At 40.2% G+C, this 22,337-nt stretch overlaps 1 protein-coding gene across 3 annotated transcripts in view; it reads left to right on the forward strand.

Moving 5' to 3' along the window:
- Positions 1–20,553, forward strand: part of EDRF1 (erythroid differentiation regulatory factor 1) — a 53,115-nt gene extending 32,562 nt beyond the window's left edge. For 2 of the 3 annotated variants that reach the window (XM_020791512.3, XM_020791514.3), the window contains 7 exons: positions 2,608–2,831; positions 6,748–6,906; positions 9,193–9,342; positions 10,227–10,380; positions 10,613–10,728; positions 10,966–11,132; positions 19,788–20,553. In XM_020791512.3, the coding sequence (XP_020647171.3) occupies positions 2,608–2,831; positions 6,748–6,906; positions 9,193–9,342; positions 10,227–10,380; positions 10,613–10,728; positions 10,966–11,132; positions 19,788–19,959 (1,142 nt within the window). In that variant the 3' untranslated portion in view covers positions 19,960–20,553. The remainder of the gene's footprint in view (positions 1–2,607; positions 2,832–6,747; positions 6,907–9,192; positions 9,343–10,226; positions 10,381–10,612; positions 10,729–10,965; positions 11,133–19,787) is intronic. The other variant, XM_020791515.3, reaches the window with a different exon arrangement.
- The last annotated feature ends 1,784 nt before the right edge of the window (positions 20,554–22,337 follow it).

Raw genomic sequence — 22,337 nt, forward strand, 5'->3', positions numbered from 1 at the left:
CCACAGCCAACCACTCAACAGCTGCACAGGGAGACTCCTCGCGCCTCCTCACCTAGTGGTTGGCTGCCAGAGGAGTTGGGGAAGGGCAACCCAAGCTTCTTCGCAGACTGAGCAGTCAGTGACAGAGGATGGCCTGCGAAATATTGTCCGTATGACTCGTGTTGCACAGTGCCACATCTGCCGCACGTTCCCTCCGACCACCTCATGGCTCACATATGAAAACTTGTGAGTGGGGCAGCCAGCCGGGAGGTGGTTGGAGAGAACACGTGGCAGCTGTGGCACTGTGCAACACGAGTTATACTCACAAGGCTCCGCGTGCCATCCCAAATGGCAGCTGTGGCACCACACAAGTAGTGTGATGCGGCACAACTTAAGTCATTCCCATCTCCATAGTGTATTGTTCTAGAAGATCATTATCAGAGTAAGATTAGGTGATTTCTTTTTTTATCGTTGAACTTCTTAGAAGTAAGCTAAATTTGAATATTAGAAGTTTATGGTTTGGGAAGAACAGCTAACATGGCTATTTCGTAATGACATGTTTGGAGTAATTGGAAAAAATGCAGTCTTTGGAAGCTTTCTGCTTTCATGAATGTGATTGTTCTTACAATTTCTAAAATTACATTTATGTTAATGTCACTTTCTCAGACAGCATAAATAACAATACCGTGTTTCCCCGAAAATAAGACAGGGTCTTAATTTTTGCTCCAAAAGCACATTAGGGCTTATTTTCAGGGGATGTTATATTTTTTTCATGGACAACAATCTACTTTTATTCAGATACAGTCATGTCATCTTTTGGTTGCTGTACAATGGTGGAGGGTGCGCTTTCACAACTAGGGCTTAATTTTGGGGTAGGGCTTACATTACGAGCATCTTGAAAAATCATACTAGGGTTTATTTTCAGGTTAGGTCTTATTTTTGGGGAAACAGGGTAGTGTAATTCTTGCTTTAGCTGACATGGAAAAAAGGCTGGAAATCAGGAAAGTTCATACCAAAGAGAGCTAGTTGGTCTTCATTGTTTTTGAGTTAAAACTGTGTCTGTTCTAAAAATAAATTAGATTTATATTTCTTGTTAAGTTAATGATTTTTTTTTTTAAAAACACTAACATTCTTAATGACAGACAAACATTTCTTTAGTAAAGGGATCATTACTTTTGAGTCTTCTTCCTGGCCTCTGTGAATGCACACAAATGGGTTGTTCTCCACTTGCGCTGAACATCTCGGAAGATTCTAGAGCTAAAAGTAACAATTCTAGTGGAACGTTCCTCCTTGGAGCACATGCTCGGCCCACCCCAAGGTTCCCCTCAGTTCCTTTTTCCTGCTGTGCTGATCGGTTCTCTAGAAAAATAGACTACAGCTATTATTCAATACTTCCTCTTCTAATTACCGCTTAAATTGATACCTTCTTATTTTCTAATCTATTAATCAACATTCCCCTGTAAATTAGTTCCATTTTTTCGCCTTTCCTGCCTTTGGCTTCTTGTCCCCCTCACTTCTTCAACCCGTCCTGCCTTCTGCTTTCCCTTTCTTTATGGCATCACCAGCCGCATTTAAAAGGTGTGTTGGCTGTTCTGAAAAATTCCATTGTCAGACGGCCACGAACGTTGTCTATTCTGCCTGGGCGAGCAGCACCAAACCATTCTTGTGCAGCCTGTACAAAACTAACCAAACTGGCACTTAAGCAGAGGCTTCAAAGACTCCGGTCTCACCTTTGGGAAACTGCCATGAATCCTCCAACAACTGCGATAGAGACAACTAAATCCCCAGATAGGTCAGTTGAGTGACAAACAAAATCTCTGTCTGCTCCTGACCAGATGACTCCATCCCCTCAATCCAAAGAGGGTGCGGACAGGGGTCAACATCCAAACAAAAGTCGGCATCGACATCGAAGACTGCTCGAGCCCATGAGGTGCCTAGGAAAACGAAAGAGAAATTGATTACTAAAAGGGCAAAGAGGAGTAAATCAGTCCACATTGAACCTCCACAAACTACATTACCATCCCCAGTTCTGGAGGAGTCTCTGAGAGAGTCGCCAGCATCAACCTCTGAAAGGCACAGAGGTTGGCACAGGCTCCGGTATCAACTGGTAGCCTATCTCCACAAACTGGCCATTTAATGACTGAATTGCCATCCAGTCGGGCCTCAGCCCATTCTAGCCCTGCATCAGGGCGGGCGATTGAAATCCCACTGTCTGATTTGGAGTCCCCTCAACACTCTCCCTGGAAACATCGGGAGAAACGGAAGCATATTTCTCCACCTCGATATATGCCTCCCTATGGACAATATTACCAGTATCCATTTTTCCATGTTATCCTCACTTCGACATGGAGGGAGGCCTTCCTTTCTATGATCCCTACTAGATGGGAGCTTGTCGGGGACATTCTCATGAGGAGCCAAAACATGTGCGATATACTCTTCCTCACCAACCCACTAAAATTGTTACTTTTAGCTCTAGAATCTTCTGAGACGTTCAGCGCAGGCGCAGAACAACCCATTTGTGTGAATTCACAGAGGACCACTAGAAGAACTATGATTACAGGTAAGTAATCTCCTTTTTTGTAAGATGCTTGAATGAAAGAGGCCTTATTTTCTTTTGCTTTTTTGTAGACCACAAAATTGCATCAGCAGCAGAACAGCAGCTTTGGAAGAAAAGCTTTTCCTTTTTTGAAAAGGGAATTCAAAATTTTGAATTGATTGATGATGCAACCAATGCTGCTCTTCTTCTTTGTAATATGGGGAGACTGATGAGAATTTGTGCTCATGCTCATTGTCCTACTGGGGGAGACCTTAAAAGAGAATTTTCCCCTGAAGAGGCACTTTATTATAATAAGGTAAACAATTGCCTACTATCCAAACACTTTAAGAAATTGCAGTTCATAGGTCTAAGAATACACCTGTGTAATTGTTTTCTACTGAAATGTATGCATAAACATAATCATGTGGTATACCATTATTTTTATGAAAAACATGGTTTTAAAACTAATATTTATTGTTCAGTTTTGTATCTGATTTAGGCTATACACTTTATCTGCCTATATACACAAATACATTTTGTAATATCAAGATTGTTTTATTATCTACTCACAAGGCTTCTCTCTCTCTCTCTCTCTCTCTCTCTCTCTCTCTCTCTGTGTGTGTGTGTGTGTGTGTACACCCTGTTTCCCCGAAAATAAGACCTAACGTGAAAATAAGTCCTAGTATGATTTTTCAGGATGCTCTTAATATAAGCCCTACCACAAAAATAAGCCCCACTTAAGTGAAACCCCACACTCCATCATTGTGTCGCATGATGCAGCAATGTACACACACACACACACACACACACACACACACACAGAAATAAAATTGTAAAGCAGTTTACATGCAATATACTCTGAAGTGACAATAAAGCCCTAGAATTCAACTCATATTTACAAGTAAAAGGTAAAGGTTCCCCTTGACAATTTTTGTCCAGTCGTGTCCGACTCTAGGGGGCGGCGCTCATCCCGCTCTTCAAGCCATAGAGCCAGTGTTTGTCCGAAGACAATCTTTCCGTGGTCACATGGCCAGTGTGATTTAGACACGGAACGCTGTTTACCTTCCCACCGAGATGGTACCTATTTATCTACTCGCATTTGCATGCTTTCGAACCGCTAGGTTGGCGGGAGCTGGGACAAGCGACGGGAGCTCACTCCGTCGTGTGGATTCGATCTTACGACTGCTTGGTCTTCTGACCCTGCAGCACAGGCTTCTGCGGTTTAGCCCACAGCGCCACCACGTCCCTCATATTTACAAGAATAGGAGTGAATTCTTCCATTCTGAGTCTTGATATCTTAATCAGAAAAATCACTTCATATTGCTTTCCCACTGGCTCATATTACTGACCTACAGAGAAGAGGAAAGTGTGGAAAGTGGCAGCATTTTTGTAAGCAAGATTTTTTTAAAAGTCCTCAGTGACTTTCCTTGTAGAAGCTGCTACTGAAACATCTTACTTGGATCTTACAGTAGCCATTTGTGTAAAATGCCTATATATGTATGCTTATGTATATAATCTACTTTCATAAGCCAGCTGGTGGATCATCAGAATTCCACTGCCTCACCAGGTTTATTGAAACTTGCTTGCTTAAGAGTATGGCCTTCATATAAGGGAGCTACAGTCAAATCAGAATGGTAGAAGCATGGTTCTCCCGTTCTGAATTTTGATGCATGACTGGGGCCATGAGGCTATGGTTAGGGGACATGTAACTTTTATTTTGTCATTAGCCTAGTAAAAGGAATAGCATGGTGGAGGTAACAATCATGTTAATTGGGTTCATTGGAAGACACATGAAGAGCACATATAGTTCGGTCTAGTTGGACACTGACACAAGTTTTCTTATTTTGGCTGTTTATCAAAAGAATTTCAAGTTACAGTTAAATAATGAATATGGTTACAGTTACAGTCTCTCAGCTTTAATTTGAGGGCATTCTCATCCAGATTAGAGGAAGCGTTAGGAATTACAGCTCTTTAATATGAGCCAAAAGTAATTGGACAATTGACTCAAAAGCTTTTTCATGGACAGGTGTGGGCTATTTCTTCATTATTTCATTCTCAATTAAGCAATTAAAAGATCTGGAGTTGTTTCTAGGTGTGGCATTCACATTTGGAAGCTTTTGCTGTGAACTCACATGTGTTCAAAGGAGCTTTCAATGCAAGTGAAACAGGCCATCCTTAGGCTGCAAAAAGAAAAAGAAAGAAAGAAATCCATCAGAGAGATAGCAGGAACGTTAGGAATGGCTAAAGCAACAGTTTGGCAATGGAGAAGACTCTTGAGAGTCCCCTGGACCAGTGGTTCTTAACCTTTGTTACTCGGATGTTTTTGAACTGCAACTCCCAGAAACCCCAGCCAGCACAGTTGGTGGTGAAGGCTTCTGGGAGTTGCAGTCCAAAACTCCTGAGTAACCCAAGGTTAAGAACCAGTGCCCTGGACTGCAACAAACCTATCAATTCTGAAGGAGATCAACCTTGAGTGCTCACTGGAGGGACAGATCCTGAAGCTGAGGCTCCAATACTTTGGCCATCTCATGAGAAGAGAAGACTCCCTGGAAAAGACCTTGATGTTGGGAAAGTGTGGAGGCAAGAGGAGACGGGGAGAACAGAGGTTAAGATGGTTGGACATTGTCATCGAAGCTACCAACATGAATTTGACCCAACTCTGGGAGGCAGTAGAAGACAGGAGGGCTTGACGTGCTCTGTTCCATGGGGTCACGAAGAATCGGACACAACTCAGCAACTAAACAACAACAACAACAAAGCAACAGTTTGGTACATTCTGAGAAAAAAAGAATGCATTAGTGGGTTCTGGAACACAAAAATGCCTAGACATCCATGGAAGACAACAGTGGTGGATGATTGTGGGATCCTTTCCATGGTAAAAAAACAAACAAACCCTTCACAGCATCCAGCCAAGTGACATTATCCAAGTCTACCATAAAGAGAAGACTTCAGAAGAGCAAATACAAAGGGTTCACCACAATGTGGAAACCATTCATAGTCTTCAAGAATAGAGAGGCCAGATCAGACTTTGCCAAAAAATATCTTTAAAAGCCAGCCCAGTTCTGGAACAGCATTCTTTGGACATATGAAACAAAGATCAACCTGTACCAGAAAGATGGGAAGAAAAAAGTATGGAGAAGGCTTGAAACTGTTCATAATCCGAAGCATATCACATCTTTAAAACATGGTGGGAGCAGTGTGATGGCATGGGCACACATAGCTTCCAATGGCAGTGGGTCACTAGTGTTTATTGATGATATAACAGAAGATAGAAGCAGCCAGATGTGAAGTGTACAGTCATGCCCTGCTGGACGATTACCCCGCTCTACAACGAATCCGCTTTACGTTGACGTTTTTGTGATTGCTTTTAAATGGGGTTTTTTCGCTGTGCGATGATCAGTTCCCTGTTTCGGTAATCAGGTTTCAAAATGGCAACTGGCTGAAGAAAATGGCCCCCGCTGTTTTCTAGGACGGGTTCCTCGCTTTACAGGCACCGAAAATGGCCACCGTATGGAGGATCTTCACTGGACGAGCAAGTATTCAGCCCATTGGAACACATTGAACAGTTTTCACTGGTTTTTTTTTTTTTTTCGTTTGACGACGTTTTCGCTCTACAGTGATTTCGGTGGAACGAATTAACGTTGTCAAGCGAGGCACCACTGTATACGGATACGTTTCCTGCTCATATTCAGCCAAGTTCAGCAGAGATGATTGGATGGTGCTTCACTTTGCAGATGGACAATCACCCAAAACATACTGTGAAAGCAACCCACAAGTTTTTTTTAAAGCAAAGAAGTGGAATATTTTGCAATGGCCAATTGAGCATGCATTTCATTTACTGAAGACAAAACGTATGGCAGAAAGATCCACAAACAAACAATAATTGAAGACAGTTGTAGTAAAGGCCTTGCAAAGCATCACAAAGGAGAAAACCCTGTGGTGATGTTCCAGACTTCAGGCAGTCATTGGCTGCAAAGGATTCTTGACAAAGTATTAAAACTGAACATTTTATTTATGATTGTGTTAATTTGTCCAGTTACATTTGAGCCCCTGAAATAATGGGACCATGAACATGGTTGCAATTCCTAAACATTTCATATGATATTTTTGTTCAACCCCTTGAATTAAAGATGAAAGACTGCACTCCAATTGCATCTCAGTTGTGTCTGATGTAAACCTATTCATGTTTCCCTTTGGTGACACATTGGTTCTTTTTTTAAAAAAATCTGTAGGCTATTGACTATTACCTGAAAGCTTTAAGATCACTTGGTGAAAGGGAAGTTCATCCAGCTGTCTGGGATTCTGTCAACTGGGAACTGTCAACTACCTATTTTACTATGGCAACTCTGCTGCAAGATTATGCTCCTTTGTCCAGGAAGGCTCAAGAGCAGGTAACACCTTTGAGTTTATTATATCCTCTGTTGAGAAATGGCCATTGTCCTGGCATTTCTAACTGGTGCCGCTGGTGGAAGGGGATAATGCCCTAAGGTAATACCAAAGAGAGCATTTGAATAACATATTTTTCTGTGTATATGACACTACTTTTTTCTAAAATCGTTAAGACTAAAAATTGATGGTTGTGTTATACACGGAAGTAAGCTGAGGATAGAACAGAACAACCCATACCTTGCCTCGGCAAACAGGCTGCCTCCAATCAGAAGGCTTAGCTTCCTCCAATCACGAGCCTTATGTAACTGACGTCAGCTGATGCTGAACAAACCAACTGCAACAGCGCTCACATGCAACAGGGACTCCTAATGTCTGAGAGTAGATATGGGGGTATTCGTAGACAAGTACGAATATCTCCCTGCAAGTGGAAATAACAAGGGTCCGGCCCCATGGAGCCGGACTGTCCACTCACCGTTCGGCCGCTGCTGCAGGCGCAGCAGCATTTTCCTATCATGCTGTGCTCCACAATGGATTAGCCACTCCTGGCTGAAGGCCAGATGACAAGCCTGTCTGCCAGGTCACACAGTGGCTAATCCATTGTGGAGCACAGCGTGATAGAAAGACACTGCTGTGCCCACAGCAGCAGCCAAATAGTGAGTAGACGGTCCAGCTCCATAGGGCCAGACCCTCGTTATTTCCACCTGTGGGGACATATTCGTATTTGTCTACAAACACCCCATCTCTATCCAAGAGTTCTGAGCCCAGAGACTGAATAACGTTAAAGTCTGATGCATAATATGACAGCATTGGTATATAAATGTTACCTAATTACTAAATAAAAATGTGTTCTGTTTTGTGTTTAAAATATTGATTTCTTAATTTTGGGTTAGAAAAGTAAGAAGGCATCTTATACATGGAGGTGTCTTATACACAGAAAAATATGGCAATCAGGAACTAAATAGTTGCATATGCATTATGCTGATTGCTGTCAGTAATGGTGTAGTAAAATGTTTTCCTATTATTTTTGTTTTTCTGCTTTGTTTAATTAACCTGAGCAAACACTATGATGTTGACCTTTATAGATTCTGAAACCCTCACTTTGGGAATAGTTATGTTTATTAAGCCCTGTGGGTAAACCATTAGTATTTTGTGGCATAGTGTAGATGTGTGTTTCACAGGTGTGATAGGAAAGTATTTAAAACTAGTCAAACTGATATCAAAGCGCTTTGAAGCTGAGAATTCTGTTAAATTCTACAGTGCAATGGGTGCATTTGTGTTTGGAGACACTGATGGATTACAGTATCTTTGTGCAGTGTTGTTCTGGTTGGATGGCAGAGAATATGGATGGCAAATCCTATTTCTCATGAACACAAAGATTGTTTAGCTAGATTTAGAACAAAGGTTCAGTCCTATGAAACACTATGTTATGTCCAATTGGCATCTCTCTCTCTCTCTTTTTTATTATTATTATTATTATTATTATTATTATTATTATTATTATTAGTAGTAGTAGTAGTAGTAGTAGTAGTAGTAGTAGTAGTAGTAGTAGTAGTAGTAGTAGTAGTAGTAGTAGTAGTAGTAGTAGTAGTAGTATTGCTGATGCATTGCTCTCTTATCTAACAGAGGTATCTGACAACAGGAAAAGAAGGGAGGTGATTTTCAGTAATTCGTCCTTGTAGCCCACTCAACACTTGTCATGCTGTTCTGAGTTCATCTTCCCAGTTCTCAGGAACAGTTTTTTTGTGAATATTTGTGGGAATATTCAAAATTAATTTCTCTCACCATTTCTCTATCTTCTGAACAGAAATCTCTGATGCATCAAAAAGAACTTCCATTGCAGAAGGATGCTGGGTGTATAGATCTTTGGTGTCAGCCTATCACATTTACCTATGTAGTTTTAAAGGGTGTGATAGTGGCAAGTTTGTCCTTGTTGCTTGACCTTACCACCTTGATAATTTCCCTGATTGTAGAACATATGCTTAATGATCATAGTCCCTCCAGTGTCTGAAATCCATAAATCACATAATTTTAAGAATTAAAAAAGCTATACTTGTAACAGTTTGTTATGTTATAAAAGCTATTATTTCTGTGTTCCATGAGAAAATTGAAGCTATGAGAGTGATCCATGGTAATGCAATTACTTGCAGAATCCAGTTTACAACCATTGATTGTTTTAGTTGCCTTTTCCTGTATTTGAAGCACACACACAAAAAGAGGGGGGGAGGGATTATGAAGTAAATGGATTTTAATATTGTAGACTTTGAAAACCTCTTTTTGATGTGTTTTAGATAGAAAAAGAAGTTAGTGAGTCAATGATGAAATCCTTGAAATACTGTGATGTTAATACAGTTTCTGCACGGCAACCCCTTTGCCAGTACCGGGCAGCTACAATACACCACAGGCTGGCTTCCATGTATCATAGCTGTTTGAGAAACCAGGTATTTGCCCAAAGGGGTTTTATGCTAATATATCTTTCTGTATTTTTCTTGGCTCACTAAAAAAAGGCACAGTGGCTGTTTTGGTTTTTTTAAAAACATAATTACTACAGTATATCCTGAAATCAAAGCTGCCTTGAGTCCTTTTTAAGTAGAAAGGCAGAGTAGAAATACTTTAAATAAGTAATAAATAAACATTCTCATCAAATCCCACATATACAGTGAGCCTGTTCTAGTTACATCTTACTACTGTGTTTCCCCGAAGATAAGACAGGGTCTTATATTAATTTTTGCTCCAAAAAATGCTGTAGGGCTTATTTTCAGGGGATGTTTTATTTTCTTCATGTACAACAATCTACATTTATTCAAATACAGTCAATGTCATCTTCTTCTGGTTGCTGCACAAGGGTGGAGGGTGGGGTTTCACTTAACTGGGGCTTACTTTTGGGGCAGGGCTTATATTATGAGCAGCCTGAAAAATCATACTAGGGCTTATTTTCGGGAAAACAGGGTAGTAAGCACCAGGCAATAATTTTATAATACAAATTTTACTAGTGTGAATTTCCGGGCTTATTTATTTTTTGTGTTATAATGGCACTAGTCATAATTCTGTGCCAGTCCTATACAGTAATTCATGGCACCCTGATATCTCTTCTTCGATTTACTAATATCTTCCTATCAATCTATTAAATATTAGTCATGTAAGCAGTCTTAAGATGAAAAGGATTCCTCATAGGTTTCTTTTTTAATTTTTATTTTCTGTGAATATTTAAGAAGATTGTTGATGTAGAAACTGAATGGAGTTATTCCCTTTCATATCGCATATAGCTGGCCTTTTTCTTCTTCTTTATAACTTTATAACGTAAACAGTTTTATTGTTTTTGAAGGTTGGTGATGAGCATCAGCGTAAACAGCACAGAGTACTAGTTGACCTTCATTATAGTAAATCTGTGAAGTTTTTTCAACTCCTGAAGGATGCACCATGTGAGCTTCTTCGTGTACAATTGGAAAGAGTAGCATTTGCAGAATTTCAGATGGCAAGTAAGTTGGATGGTTTTTCTATTTTGGCCTTGTTTTATTTCAAGTTTCTTCTTCTTCTTTTTTTTTTTTTAAATGATCACTAGTTTCCTGGAATACAGTGGAATGAGGTGGGGTGGGGGAAATACGTCTTTAACAAAGCTGTGTGGGTTGTTAAAATTCTTAAAATATTATAGAATAGAAAATAAGTGAGAATGTGTCCAATTTATTAATACCTTCCTTATCTTATTTCAAGGTCAAAACAGCAATGGGGGAAAGCTAAAGACCTTATCAGGGGCCTTGGATATAATGAAACAGACCCAGTCTGTGTTTCAGCTTATCAAAAAAGAACTTGTTGCTGATTGTGAGCAGGTAACTATTGTTATTTATTATTTTCAAGTAACCTTTAATTCAAGCATGTCATATGCTCATCAGTATAGGTTCAGGCCTAGATAAATGATCCCTATATTTCATGACTCTTCTTTATGTGCTTTTAAAAAGCTCCATATAGTTGCTAAGTATTCTGAAACCAATGTGAAATTGTAGCTCATACAAGTGGTAACTCATGGTTTAGAATGGTTAATTCTTCCACAAATATATTATGTTTAGACCCTTGAGGACAACAAGAAGAATGTAGAGAGAATGACTACTGAAGATTCCTCAAACAGCCTCAATAAAGAAGAAGTATCAAAGCTCCTCGGTATATTTGAATCTAGATTGTCATTTCTCCTCCTTCAGTCCATCAAACTGCTTACATCAACCAAAAAGAAACTGGGGTAAGTATGTGGCAGCAGCTAGTGTTGTTTTCCTGTGCCCTCTTACAGCATTAATAGATTGAGCTTTGAATCCAAACAAATCTGAATGAAAAGAAAATAGCCAGTTATGTTGTCTTGTAGACAATACAGAGGTGACCTAGTATTACAGTATGTAATTGTAACATTTACCCCATGGCCTCTGCTTGTTTCACGAAACGCAGAGCTCACGAAGGTATCCCAGCATACTTTGCTGCCACCAGTTGATCTCTTTGCCAACTATATTTCCCATGAAAGATTGAGGTCCATTAAGTACTTAACTTTGAAATAAGAACAGGTTTATTGATTACTAGTTGTTTCAGGAATACGTAATTTTCAAGCACATTCTTAAAGTTACACAAAGCTTCAGTAGTTTCCTTTAACATTTTCTATCTTAATACAGATAACACTCTGACTATTCACTACTTAAATTCTCTCTCTACCTTAAACCCAAACTATCTCCCCTCAAAACTCTGTCTATGACTAAACTAACTAGACTCTGACTTACCCCTTCCTTCTAGCTGCTGTGGTTCCGCATCCCAACAGCTTTCATTGGCACATGCAAATAATCTTCTACCTGAGCCAAAGCAGGGTGATCGCCACAGTAATGTTATAGTAGTTATGCTTCTGCATGTGTAGAAGTTTGTATAGGTGTTTGCAGAAGCAGACCCTATTTTGATTTATTTTTCTTTTCTCATAGTACTATCTAGTGTGAACTGCAGAAAAACCATTCCATTAACAGAAAGGGAGGTCTAGATATCAACAAGGAATGTGATTTATCTTCTGAACCTATTGTTACTTTCATATTTGAATGCTAGTTGAAATGATTGCCTTTTTGTGGTGGTGTTACATTTACAGCTACACATAGAGAAGTGGCTTTGAAGTTAATATAGAGGGTTTTTTGCCACTGTTTGACATCCTTACATGTACCTAGGAGGCTGTTCTTGCTTATAGTTAGTGGACAAGATTCAGCAGGTTTCTTCCACTGAAAGAACATATAACTGTAAAGAGACAGTTTTTCCTGGCCTTGAGGAGGCAAAGACATTAGCAGTCCTGAAAAAATCTTCCCTGGATAGTCCAGTTACCAGTGCTGCAAAATGTTTTCTTTGTCTCCTTACTGCAGCATGAAAATTGCTGCATCCAAAAATGAGCTCAAAGGGTTTCTCATTTGTACAGAACAGGTTTTGAGGGGCATAAACTGCCCCCACCTCTGTTGGAACCTCTGGTTCACCACTCCTTGGACTAATCCAGCCAGACCTCTTCAGGTAGCTCAGATTAACCATGATGTACAACTATTGAGATGACACATGAAATTGTCCAATTGTCACGTACATGTCCTTGGGTCACAGAAGAAGAAATAATTTCCACTTGGACACGTTATTTGTACCTGTTTGAACAGTATTAAGAAAACTATAAAGGCAAGGGATTTCATCCTCAGAAAAAGCCTTGTAACAAGCTTCTATGGGTTGCCGCATCACTTTTGTCCAGATGTTAATTTCCATGTTACCTTGAAAGGCTCTGTTGGATGGTTGATTGAGAAAATGATGAAGTAGCTATGTCTTCCTTCTTATCATTCATTACAACAGGTCAGTACATCTAGGTACTCTGTTCAGCCATCCTCATACAGAGTTTATGTGACTAGTGCTCTGGCAGTCATCCTGCTTCATTTTTCAGAAATTTCCAAAGAACCAGGGTGCAAAATGAGCATTACTGCTTTGAATAGAGCACTCAGGAGCAACTGCCTTGTCTTGTGGCTAGGACCCATGACCAACTGGGATAGATCTGTGATTATCATGAAGGCCATGAAGCCCCAAGCTTAACCACAGAACTGTCTATGTTGATCTCCAGCTCTGTGCTCAGCTAGGAGTGCTTTTAGGTAGCAAGGTGAATTAACACCAACAGCAATCCTAGTTACCGTATTTTTACGTGTATAAGATGATATTTTTCTCTAAAATATTTAGATTAAAAATTTACGGTTGTCTTATACACAGAAGCAAGGAGGGGGAGGGATCAAAGCGCTTTCCTCCCTGCTTTTCCCCTCCATTTTAAAGTGGAGAGGGAAAGCAGGAATCATAAAAGCATTTTGATTTCTGCTTTCCCCCTCCACTTTTTGCAAAGAAAGTGGAGGGGAAAAGCAGAACTCATCAGAGCAATTCCTGCATTCCCCGCCCACTTTCTTCCAAAGAACCTTGTTTATATTACCCTATATAAGCCATTCTGAGTGCCAAATTGACAGAAAAGTGGGGAAAGAGTTTAAATTTTACATTTAAATGTAAAAACTCTCAAATTAAGAGTTTGAAGCATAAAAACAGTAAGGGGGAGGGAAAAATGATATTCAGAGCACTGTCTCTCGCTGTACCTCCAAGCCTCTGTGTGCTGTCCACCTTTAATTCACAGAAATACAGATTATATAACCAGACCGTTACAATAATGGAAAACTATTAGCCCTTGCATTTGTCTACATGGATCCCTTCTCTAGGCTTCTCATCAGGGATCTGCTTTTCTTCCCCTTAGCTGCTTTTAATGCTTCAAACTCTTAATTTGAGAGTTTTTACATTTAAATTTAAAATTTAAACTCTTTTCCCACTTTTCTGTCAATCTGCCACTCAGATGGGTATATACTGTATTTGCCGGCGTACAAGGCGACTGGGTGTATTAAATGACTCCCCAACATTTCCACTCAAAATAAGGAGTGGACGACTCTGCTGCGGCGCCGCCGGCGGCTGCCTGGGGCTCTGCCCGGGCCCGCCCTGGAAGTTCATGGCCGGCGATGAGGAGGGCGAGAAGGAAAGGGAAGCAGCCAGGTGGGCGGGTGGCGGAGGAGGAGGAGGGGGAAGGAGAAGCAGCTCTCCAGTGGTGCATGGGCGAGCGGGCTCAGCTGCGAGGAGGGCAAGAAGGAAAGGGAAGCGGGTGGTGGCAGAAGAGGAGGGGAAGGAGAAGCAGCTCTCCAGTGGCGCATGGGCGAGCTGGCTCAGCGGCGTGGGGCGGCGGGCTCTGGCAGCTCAGGCATGGCCGGCTCTGCTTCCCTCCCTCCATCGGGACCGACCGCCTGCCTGCCCGCCTGCCTTCCTCTCCGGCCAGCGCGGCCCCGCGTCACTCACTCAATGGCGGTGGCGGCTCCTTCCTGGGCCAAATGAAGTGCACCCGGCGTACAAGACGCCCCCCCCCCACTTGGAGGCATGTTTTTTGGGCCAAAAAAGTCATCTTGTACGCCGGCAAATACGGTACTTTGTTTTGTTTTATTATTATACGGTCATAGACCTGAAAATACAAGATAAAAACATTGTATAAGATGTTATAGAATAAGTAAGTTGTTAGAACAAACCAGCAGTATAAAACTTGAGTTGTATGGTTGTCTTAATATAACATTTTATGAATTCTTAAAACTTAGAATAAAAACTTAGCCACTGACTGTGATATTAATTGGTTCTCTCCAGACAGCAGAAACTTCAGGTAGTCTGTGGGAGCTATACTAGTACATTTATACATTATTGGGTAGAGGTAACGGATACGTTCAGACCTATATAAACTACATCCTAGAATGGTGTGTGCCAAGGACTCAACTGTTTGTTCCCCACAGGGGCATATCCTTTCTCCATAAGGAATGTCATTAAAGCACCCTTTTAACAAGGCTGAGGAAAAGCAATTAAACCTAGCCCTTGAGAAGACAAAATGATACATTGGTGCTGTGATTCGATATAGATAATTTGCTAACTTGGGGAAGTTAAAATTTAAACCAATGTACATTGGTGAGCACGTCCTGTCTGCATATGCTAGTGAATACTGGAGATCTATGTCTTTAATGCTTTGTGCAACCATTGACCTGGTACTATCATAATGCTGACTCAGAAAGAAGTCCATAGAGAAGCCTAAAAGATGTAATTTATCAGTAAATCCCTTATGCCGTGAGCTAGCAAAGACATTTTTTTGTAAATAGTATAAATAACCGCTGGTTGTGGGAGCATATACCACCTTCAACCAGAATCAGGATGCATATAACCAAGCTTGACATTCCACCGATTGAAGGCCAGCCTCCAAATGCACGGCAGCAGAAGAAATGTATCGTGGCATGGCAAATAGGATTCACAGCGAGTTTGACAGGACGCTTTCAACTGAGGGATTGAAACCATTTATCCAAATTGCAATACCATACAGGAGCTGAGCAAGAATTTTGTACTTAGCTATCTGTAGAGCAGCAGGGGTGAACTGCCCACCCTGGACATAGTGGTATCGTCTAAGAACTTTGCTTGTATTGTCAGCCACCTGCACTGCTGCTTGTCTATGGTGAGACCAGGAGAGGGTACGTGAGAAGACAATTCCCAAGTATTTAAATGTTTTAACTTGTTCTATATACTGGCCCTCAATAACCCTTTCTTTCACTTTACTATGCCTAGAGAAAACCATTATTTTGGTTTTCTCGAAGTTAAATGTTAATAGGTGGTTCCTGCAGTAACCCATAAATGCACGTAGAATATGTTTAGGACCAACTTCCGATATTGACATGATAACTGCGTCATCTGCCTATAGTAGTAAGGACACATTGATTTTAGACAGTTTCGAGGGGTGAAATTCAGGTGCTGGGCAGCTTTTAGGGAGGTCATTTAGGTACAGATTAAATAATGTAGGTGCCAGAATACAACCTTGGCAAACCCCTCTCTCTGCCTGAATGGGGTTAGATAGATTCCCATTGACTCCACATCTCACCCTAATTGTGGTCTGTTGGTAGAGGCTTCTGATAAGATACAATAGCCTCTTACCAATCAAGGAAGAGTAGAGTTTTTCCCATAAATTTCCTCTGGGTATTGAGTCAATGGCAGACTTTAAATCGATAAAAGCTGCAAACAGGCCATTCCCATGACAGCCCACATACTTCTCTGCAAGGTGATTCAGTACTATACAGTGGTCAAAAGTGGAGCGGTTCTTCCTAAAGCAAACCTATACATTCCCTAAGATATCCTCCTCCTCAATCCATGTGATTAATCTATTATTAAGATATCTAGCGTAAAGCTTGGCCACTATTGACAGAAGGCTAATTGGTCTAGAATTTGAGGGTTCGTCTTTGTTCCCCTTCTTATAGATTGGTATCACTATTGCCTCTAACCAGGAGTGTGGAATTTGCCCGGTGTTATTAATGAATGTAAATAGATGAGATAAAAGGGGGGGCCCACCAGTCTACATTGGTCTTTAAAGACTCTGCTGGTATTAGCAGAAGGGTTTATATAGGATAATATAAACACCAGAGACAACAATGTAAACATGTAAACAAACATGGGCCTGTTTGAAGCCTGTTGTTCTCAGGTGGTGGTCTATATGTTAGTGCTGGTAGACAGGATTCAAGGTTTGCTGTATCCTAGGGAAGACAAAGGAATTTTGATTTTTAAAATAAGTCATTGGCCACCCTCTCCACATGGAATAGTAAACTGGAGGACTTTCTAACGTACATACCATATATGTGTTAAACTCTAGTCTATAGCTCTCAAAAATCAAACTGAAAAGCATCCTGGCAAAAACTAGACCATTATGGTCATTGCATTACAATTTCTGGGTCTCCACAAGATGGCAATGTAAATACAGAAGACCCAGATGCAATTTCTGTTGCAAAGCCAACTCATTTCTTACATCTGTTTGTGCCAGTAATTGTTCCAGTCTTATACTAGAATATTATACAGGTTTGGAGAGGCTGATAATGTCGGGGCAGAATATTTGAATTTTCATTTATTCTGCTCTGTGAATGATTCATAATTATCTTTAGCTTTTTCCACAGCCTGAACATGTTAAGTTCTAACTATATTATATATTTTTCAAATTCTTCAAAAATGAAAGCAGAAGAGCAACTTCAATGTAGCTGGAGCTACAAAAGAATAACACAATATAGTCTTACTGAACCTTGTTAACCACATGTGATACTGCTGAAAGAAGAATGTTGTCAGCAAGGCATGATGTAAGACTATTATTTGCTAGCAAGAGTCAGCACCTTTGTAGTAATGCCAGGATTGCCAAGCAGAGCTGCATCTGCTGATAGCTGGGAATGAATTTTTGTGTTCAGTCACCAGTTCTGTCTTTTTGTGACAAGGCAATGCCACCACCTTATGCTGTGGCCCTATAATCTCCAGTTCTTAGGCAGTTGGAACTTTTCTTAACACTTGTTGGATCTTTCAGTGGATGAATGCTGCACTTTTTACTCTTTCATATTTTCAAGTTAGTAGTGTTTTATATGTTTAATTGCATTTTAAATTGTGTTCTTAGTTATAACTTAGTTTTATCATAGTTATGTCTTTTTAAAAAAACATTTTGTAAGCCATGTGAGATCCCTGTCTTGAGAAGAGGGTAGGATATAAGCAAAATAAATAAGTGCTCTCTGTGGGTGTCCATTCACACAGTCAAGCCACAGCATGTTGATATCAAAAACATGCATCGCAGGCAGTTGCTGAAAGAAGCATAAGACTAGCAGAAAAGCAGAATTTAAAGGCAGGCAGAAAATAGCAGAAGAGCTGTAAGGAAGGCAGTCGTTGTGTGGATTGCATTTCCTATGCACCCCAAAAGTTATACTTCTTGTAGAGGCTTCCCGATGGATTTAATTGTTGGACCTGAATGGCGTCTGTAATGTTTGAATATATAAATTGATATAGTATTGTAAAAAATACATAGGTACTGTAAAGAATTCATGTTTAGCCAGTCTGCACAGGTTATTTTATTAGGGATACTTGGATGGGCACTGTATTTCTCTTGGTGGACACAAACATTTTCATTTGCCAAATGTCAATTTGGCTCCCAAATTTGGTATAAGAGGAATTGAGCCTCTTGCATCCAGTGGTTTGACCTCTCTTAGCAATTTCCTGCTTCTGGAATAAAGTTTTTTAAATTATTAGTCTTACTTGTAAGTAATCTGTTTCGCATGGGAGAGCGAAAGCATGTAGTTCTCCACAGTCTTCATTTTGGATGTGGCAGTTCGGGAGAGCTCTCATTAATATGAACATGAAGTTTAACTGCTTTTAAATGAGACACTTCAAAATGTTTGTCTTTCTCTCTTGTCTGCTTGTATTTCTTTCGTGTAGTTTCTATCCCTTTTTGCTTTCTATTCGGTTGTGGAAACCGTTTTAAGTATTAATTATAGAAATGCTTAATTATGGAAATTCCTACAGAATTCATTGGAACTTTAATTGATAAATGTAATGTGTAATAAATGAACCTGTCATTTCTGTTTGCCAAATTTCAGGAATGTAATTGCTTCTTGCTTTCCTTGATCAAAATATTTGCAATGAAATCAGTTGGCAACACATCTTGTGTGTTTACGTATGCTACAAAGCTTCTGGCTTTGACACTGCTAATTTCTGATGTTTTTTTTAAAATTATTTATGAAGTCCTTGATAAAAAAATTGAAAACTGGCATTAACAGAGAAAGAAAGTCTGAGCTTATTCCACATGCTTGAGTTTCCATGGGGAATCAGCCAAGTAGTTGCAGGAAAACCTATAATAATAATGAAATAAACGAAGGAGCTTAATTCTGAGACATGTGAGATCATCCAGAAAGGTGCAGGTAATGCATACTGCTGAGTTGCATTAATGAAAACCTGAGGAACAGGGTAATATAATGACAGATAGGGAATAGAACTGGATTAGAGCTCAGCTAAATTTCCCTATTTCTACCCAGAGCAATATACCATATTTTACCATGTATATGACCCCCCAGTGTATAAAACGACCCCCTAATTTTGCCCCTTGATGGAGGCGAAGGAGCAGTTAATGGGCAACCGCTCCTCCATCTCCTGCTGCTGCTGTCTCCATTGCCCGCCCAATCACCTCCAGTGCGACTGCCGACTGCTGGGTACAGCTCACATCACTGCTTTGTCCCGTGCCCTAAGGAGATCATGGCAGGAGGTGATCTGACGGTGGCATCAGAAAGAGGCGCCTGAGCGCACGTGAATGCTTGTTTGCCTCCTCCTGCCTCCACCACCAGAGGAGATAAAGCGGGTGACATGAGCTGGAGGTGAGCCCCAGCAGTCGGCAGTCGCACTGGGGGAGGTAATCAGGCGGGCAGGGAAGGCAGCAGCAGGAGGCACCAAAGCGCATGTGAATGCTCCTTCGCCTCTGCCTCCTGCTGCCTCAGGGCCACCAGAGGGGACAAGCTGTGAGCTCTGGAAGAGGCAATTGGGCAGTGGCGGTGGCAGGAAGAGGCGCCTGAGCACACGATGCTCAAATTTTCCTCTAATTATTTTTAGGAAAAATATGTCATTTTATACACAGAAAAATACAGTATTTCTGGACTCTTTGATTGTATATGCTTAAAGTGAAGGCAGGAGAAGAAATGTTCTAATGGCCTGTTGCATCTACCTGATACAGGGGCCATGAGATGGTCTGCAAAAATTAACTAGAGTTCTGCTTGCAGAATGAAACCTGTGTACCTGCTGAAAAGCTGTTCTTAAGAGTTTGGGTGACGTTTGCTAGTGGCCTGAGATGTGATGTGATATAGGACAGAACAATTATAGGGAGTTGGTGTCAATTTAGGGAAGTATTTCCCTTGCAACAGCAAAAATATGTTCTGTTAATGCTTTTACTCTTGTGTTCAAGCCATTGTTTGCAAAGTTCAGTATTAATGTAATGTGGCAATGGATTAATTTACTCCACCCTTTTTCTCCTCAGAGGTAACAATGAAGAAGAAGAAATTCTTAAGTCCAATAAGTATGTTTACTCACTTCTCTTGCGATCTGTAGCAAAGAAGAACCTGACGCTGCTGGAAAGAACAGAAGTTGTGCTAAACCTATTGGAACAGCTGACTCAGGACAATGAAGGCAGTAATCTGGGACCTCAGTAACCTAACAGTACCTGATAGACATCACAGCAATTTAATCAGTGCCTTGCTCAAAAATGGACTTGTGTTTCTGTTCTATAGAGATCCTTGATTTTATTTGTATTATTACATATTTATAAGATTGTACAGCTGGAAAAATAAACCTTATTGCTATCTTTTGAAGAATGATACAGTTAGTATATATTTTGTTATTGTATTTTAAAGTGCTAAAACAGAAATGTACAGTTCATTTATTTGAAACATAATATACTTTGTTGAGTTGTAAAGCAGGGTGGTTTTGCTAATACTGTAATCTATTACAGTGAAATTTTGCTTAGTTGTTTTTTTAAAAATTATTTACAAAACAATCGTCTTTGTAAGGTACTGCCAGAAGTTTTACTTAAACCATAAGATTCCATTACATATGCAAACATTGTACTGTACTGTAGCATCGAACATACTCCTGTGTGAGTGTGCCTTCTCCCACTTCAGTGTGACACTCATAATAGACTTTATCCTAGGAAAGGATAAAGGATAAAATGGAATTTTTCTGTCTTAATCACTGTTATTTTCAGAAATGTGAATAAAAGTAATGTATAATTTTTTTAAAATTGAAAATGTGTCCTCTAACTCTGCATTTCAGTGCTTTTGTGTCAGGTTGCTGCCTCTAAAACTCAGGCTTAACAGTGTATATATATTCTAGGTGGATTAGCTGCATTATCCTGGTTGCAGTTAAAACAAAATCGTATGATACCTTAAATGCTTAACACCTTTTAAAACTAGTATCTGCACAGAAAAATATATTTTGTATAGAACTGCAGTTTAACTTGCTCATGCTACTAAGCATATTATAGCTTTTCAGTGCATTATAGGTACCATCTCAGAACAGCTGGGTGCTACAAGATAATGCAAGCTCTTTCTTAGAGCCAACTTTTCTGTCCTGTTCAAGATCACCCTCACAATTCTTACTCTACATTCCTTAATCTACATTCAGAATATAAATACACCCAACTACCTCTTTCCGGGAGGCAGTGGAAGACAGGAAGGCCTGGCATTCTCTGGTCCATGGAGTCATAAAGAGTCAAACATGATTTAACGATTAAACAACTCCTTTCTCTGCATGAACAACCATCACATACATTTCCACTTGTGCACTCGCCCAGTTCAGCAAATTTGCTATATGGTTGTTCTTTCCTGCAGCATGAACAAAAATGGGATATATATGCTTTTGAATACATCATTCGCATATGAGGACAGAAAGGTACAAGTGTGTAATCAAATGTGTACCGCCCTGCTTGTTAATGTAAAACATGGTTGTAGAGTTGTCTTGAGATTAGCTGCACCTCCTTCCCTTGTAGAAATTTGAAAGTTTTGATTACTGCCAGTATCTCTATGCTTATGTGTAATTTCCTATTGTCCTGGAACCATAAGGCATGAATTTGCGTAACTATGCAGTATGTGCTCCATCCTATGAGACTTGCAACTGTTGGTATGAAAGCTGAGGGTTAGGTTGGTTTGAAAGATTGATCTCTGGACAAGTAGATTTGCTAGCCCTGGGGTTGTAGTTTCTTTTGATCACTGTTCTTGATGCTAAGTTTGAAAGGAATCCTGCTTGTTGAGACCTCATTTTTTGTTTTGCATAGGAGATGACCATTGTGGTCAAGGCCATGTAACCAAGCAGCTTCTAAGCTATGCATGTTGTCACTAGGGCATTTGTCCAAAACTTACTTATGGGGTGTTTGATGTGGTGTGTTCTTTCTTGGGGTCAATAAGCTCTCACTGTTTTCACATTTAGTCTGGCATCTTTGTACTGGATCACACACCTTGGTTTCTAATGCAACTTTTAGATTTACTCAGGCTGAGATATGACAGCAGAATTAGAGTGAAGTTGACATAATTTTTGGCCATTATCTTTGAATATGCCACAATCAGCTAGTCACAGAGAAAAATACTGAAACCCTGAAGTCAGGTTTGCAGCTACAGTGACTGTACATTTGGTGAAGAATCTGGCACTTTTGGTAGACCAAAAGGAAGGACCTTGTAGATGTTGTTGTCAATAACAAAGCAGAGGAAACAATGATGTCCCCCTCAGATTGAGATAGATCTCATTGAGGTCTATCACAGTGAACCAGTCTTCCTTCTTCAATAGGAGTAATATTGCAGACATCATTCTTAACTTTTTTGTTGTTGTTTCTGTATAGGAGCTGACATTTTGTCTCCCTTTGTTTTTCTGGAGCTCAGTTCTGGCTTGCAGATCTGTCATGTAATCTGCTAAAAGTTGTAAAGACTGTTGGTGCTCAGTCCCCAATTCAAAGGATTTATTAGCAGTATTTACTAGCCCTGACAGATCTTTAACCTATGTTGGAAGAGTATTAATAGCAATAGCTAATTCTTGCTGGAGT

The sequence above is a fragment of the Pogona vitticeps genome, chromosome 3, assembly GCF_051106095.1.
Source record: "Pogona vitticeps strain Pit_001003342236 chromosome 3, PviZW2.1, whole genome shotgun sequence".
NCBI classification, from domain to species: Eukaryota; Metazoa; Chordata; class Lepidosauria; order Squamata; family Agamidae; genus Pogona; species Pogona vitticeps.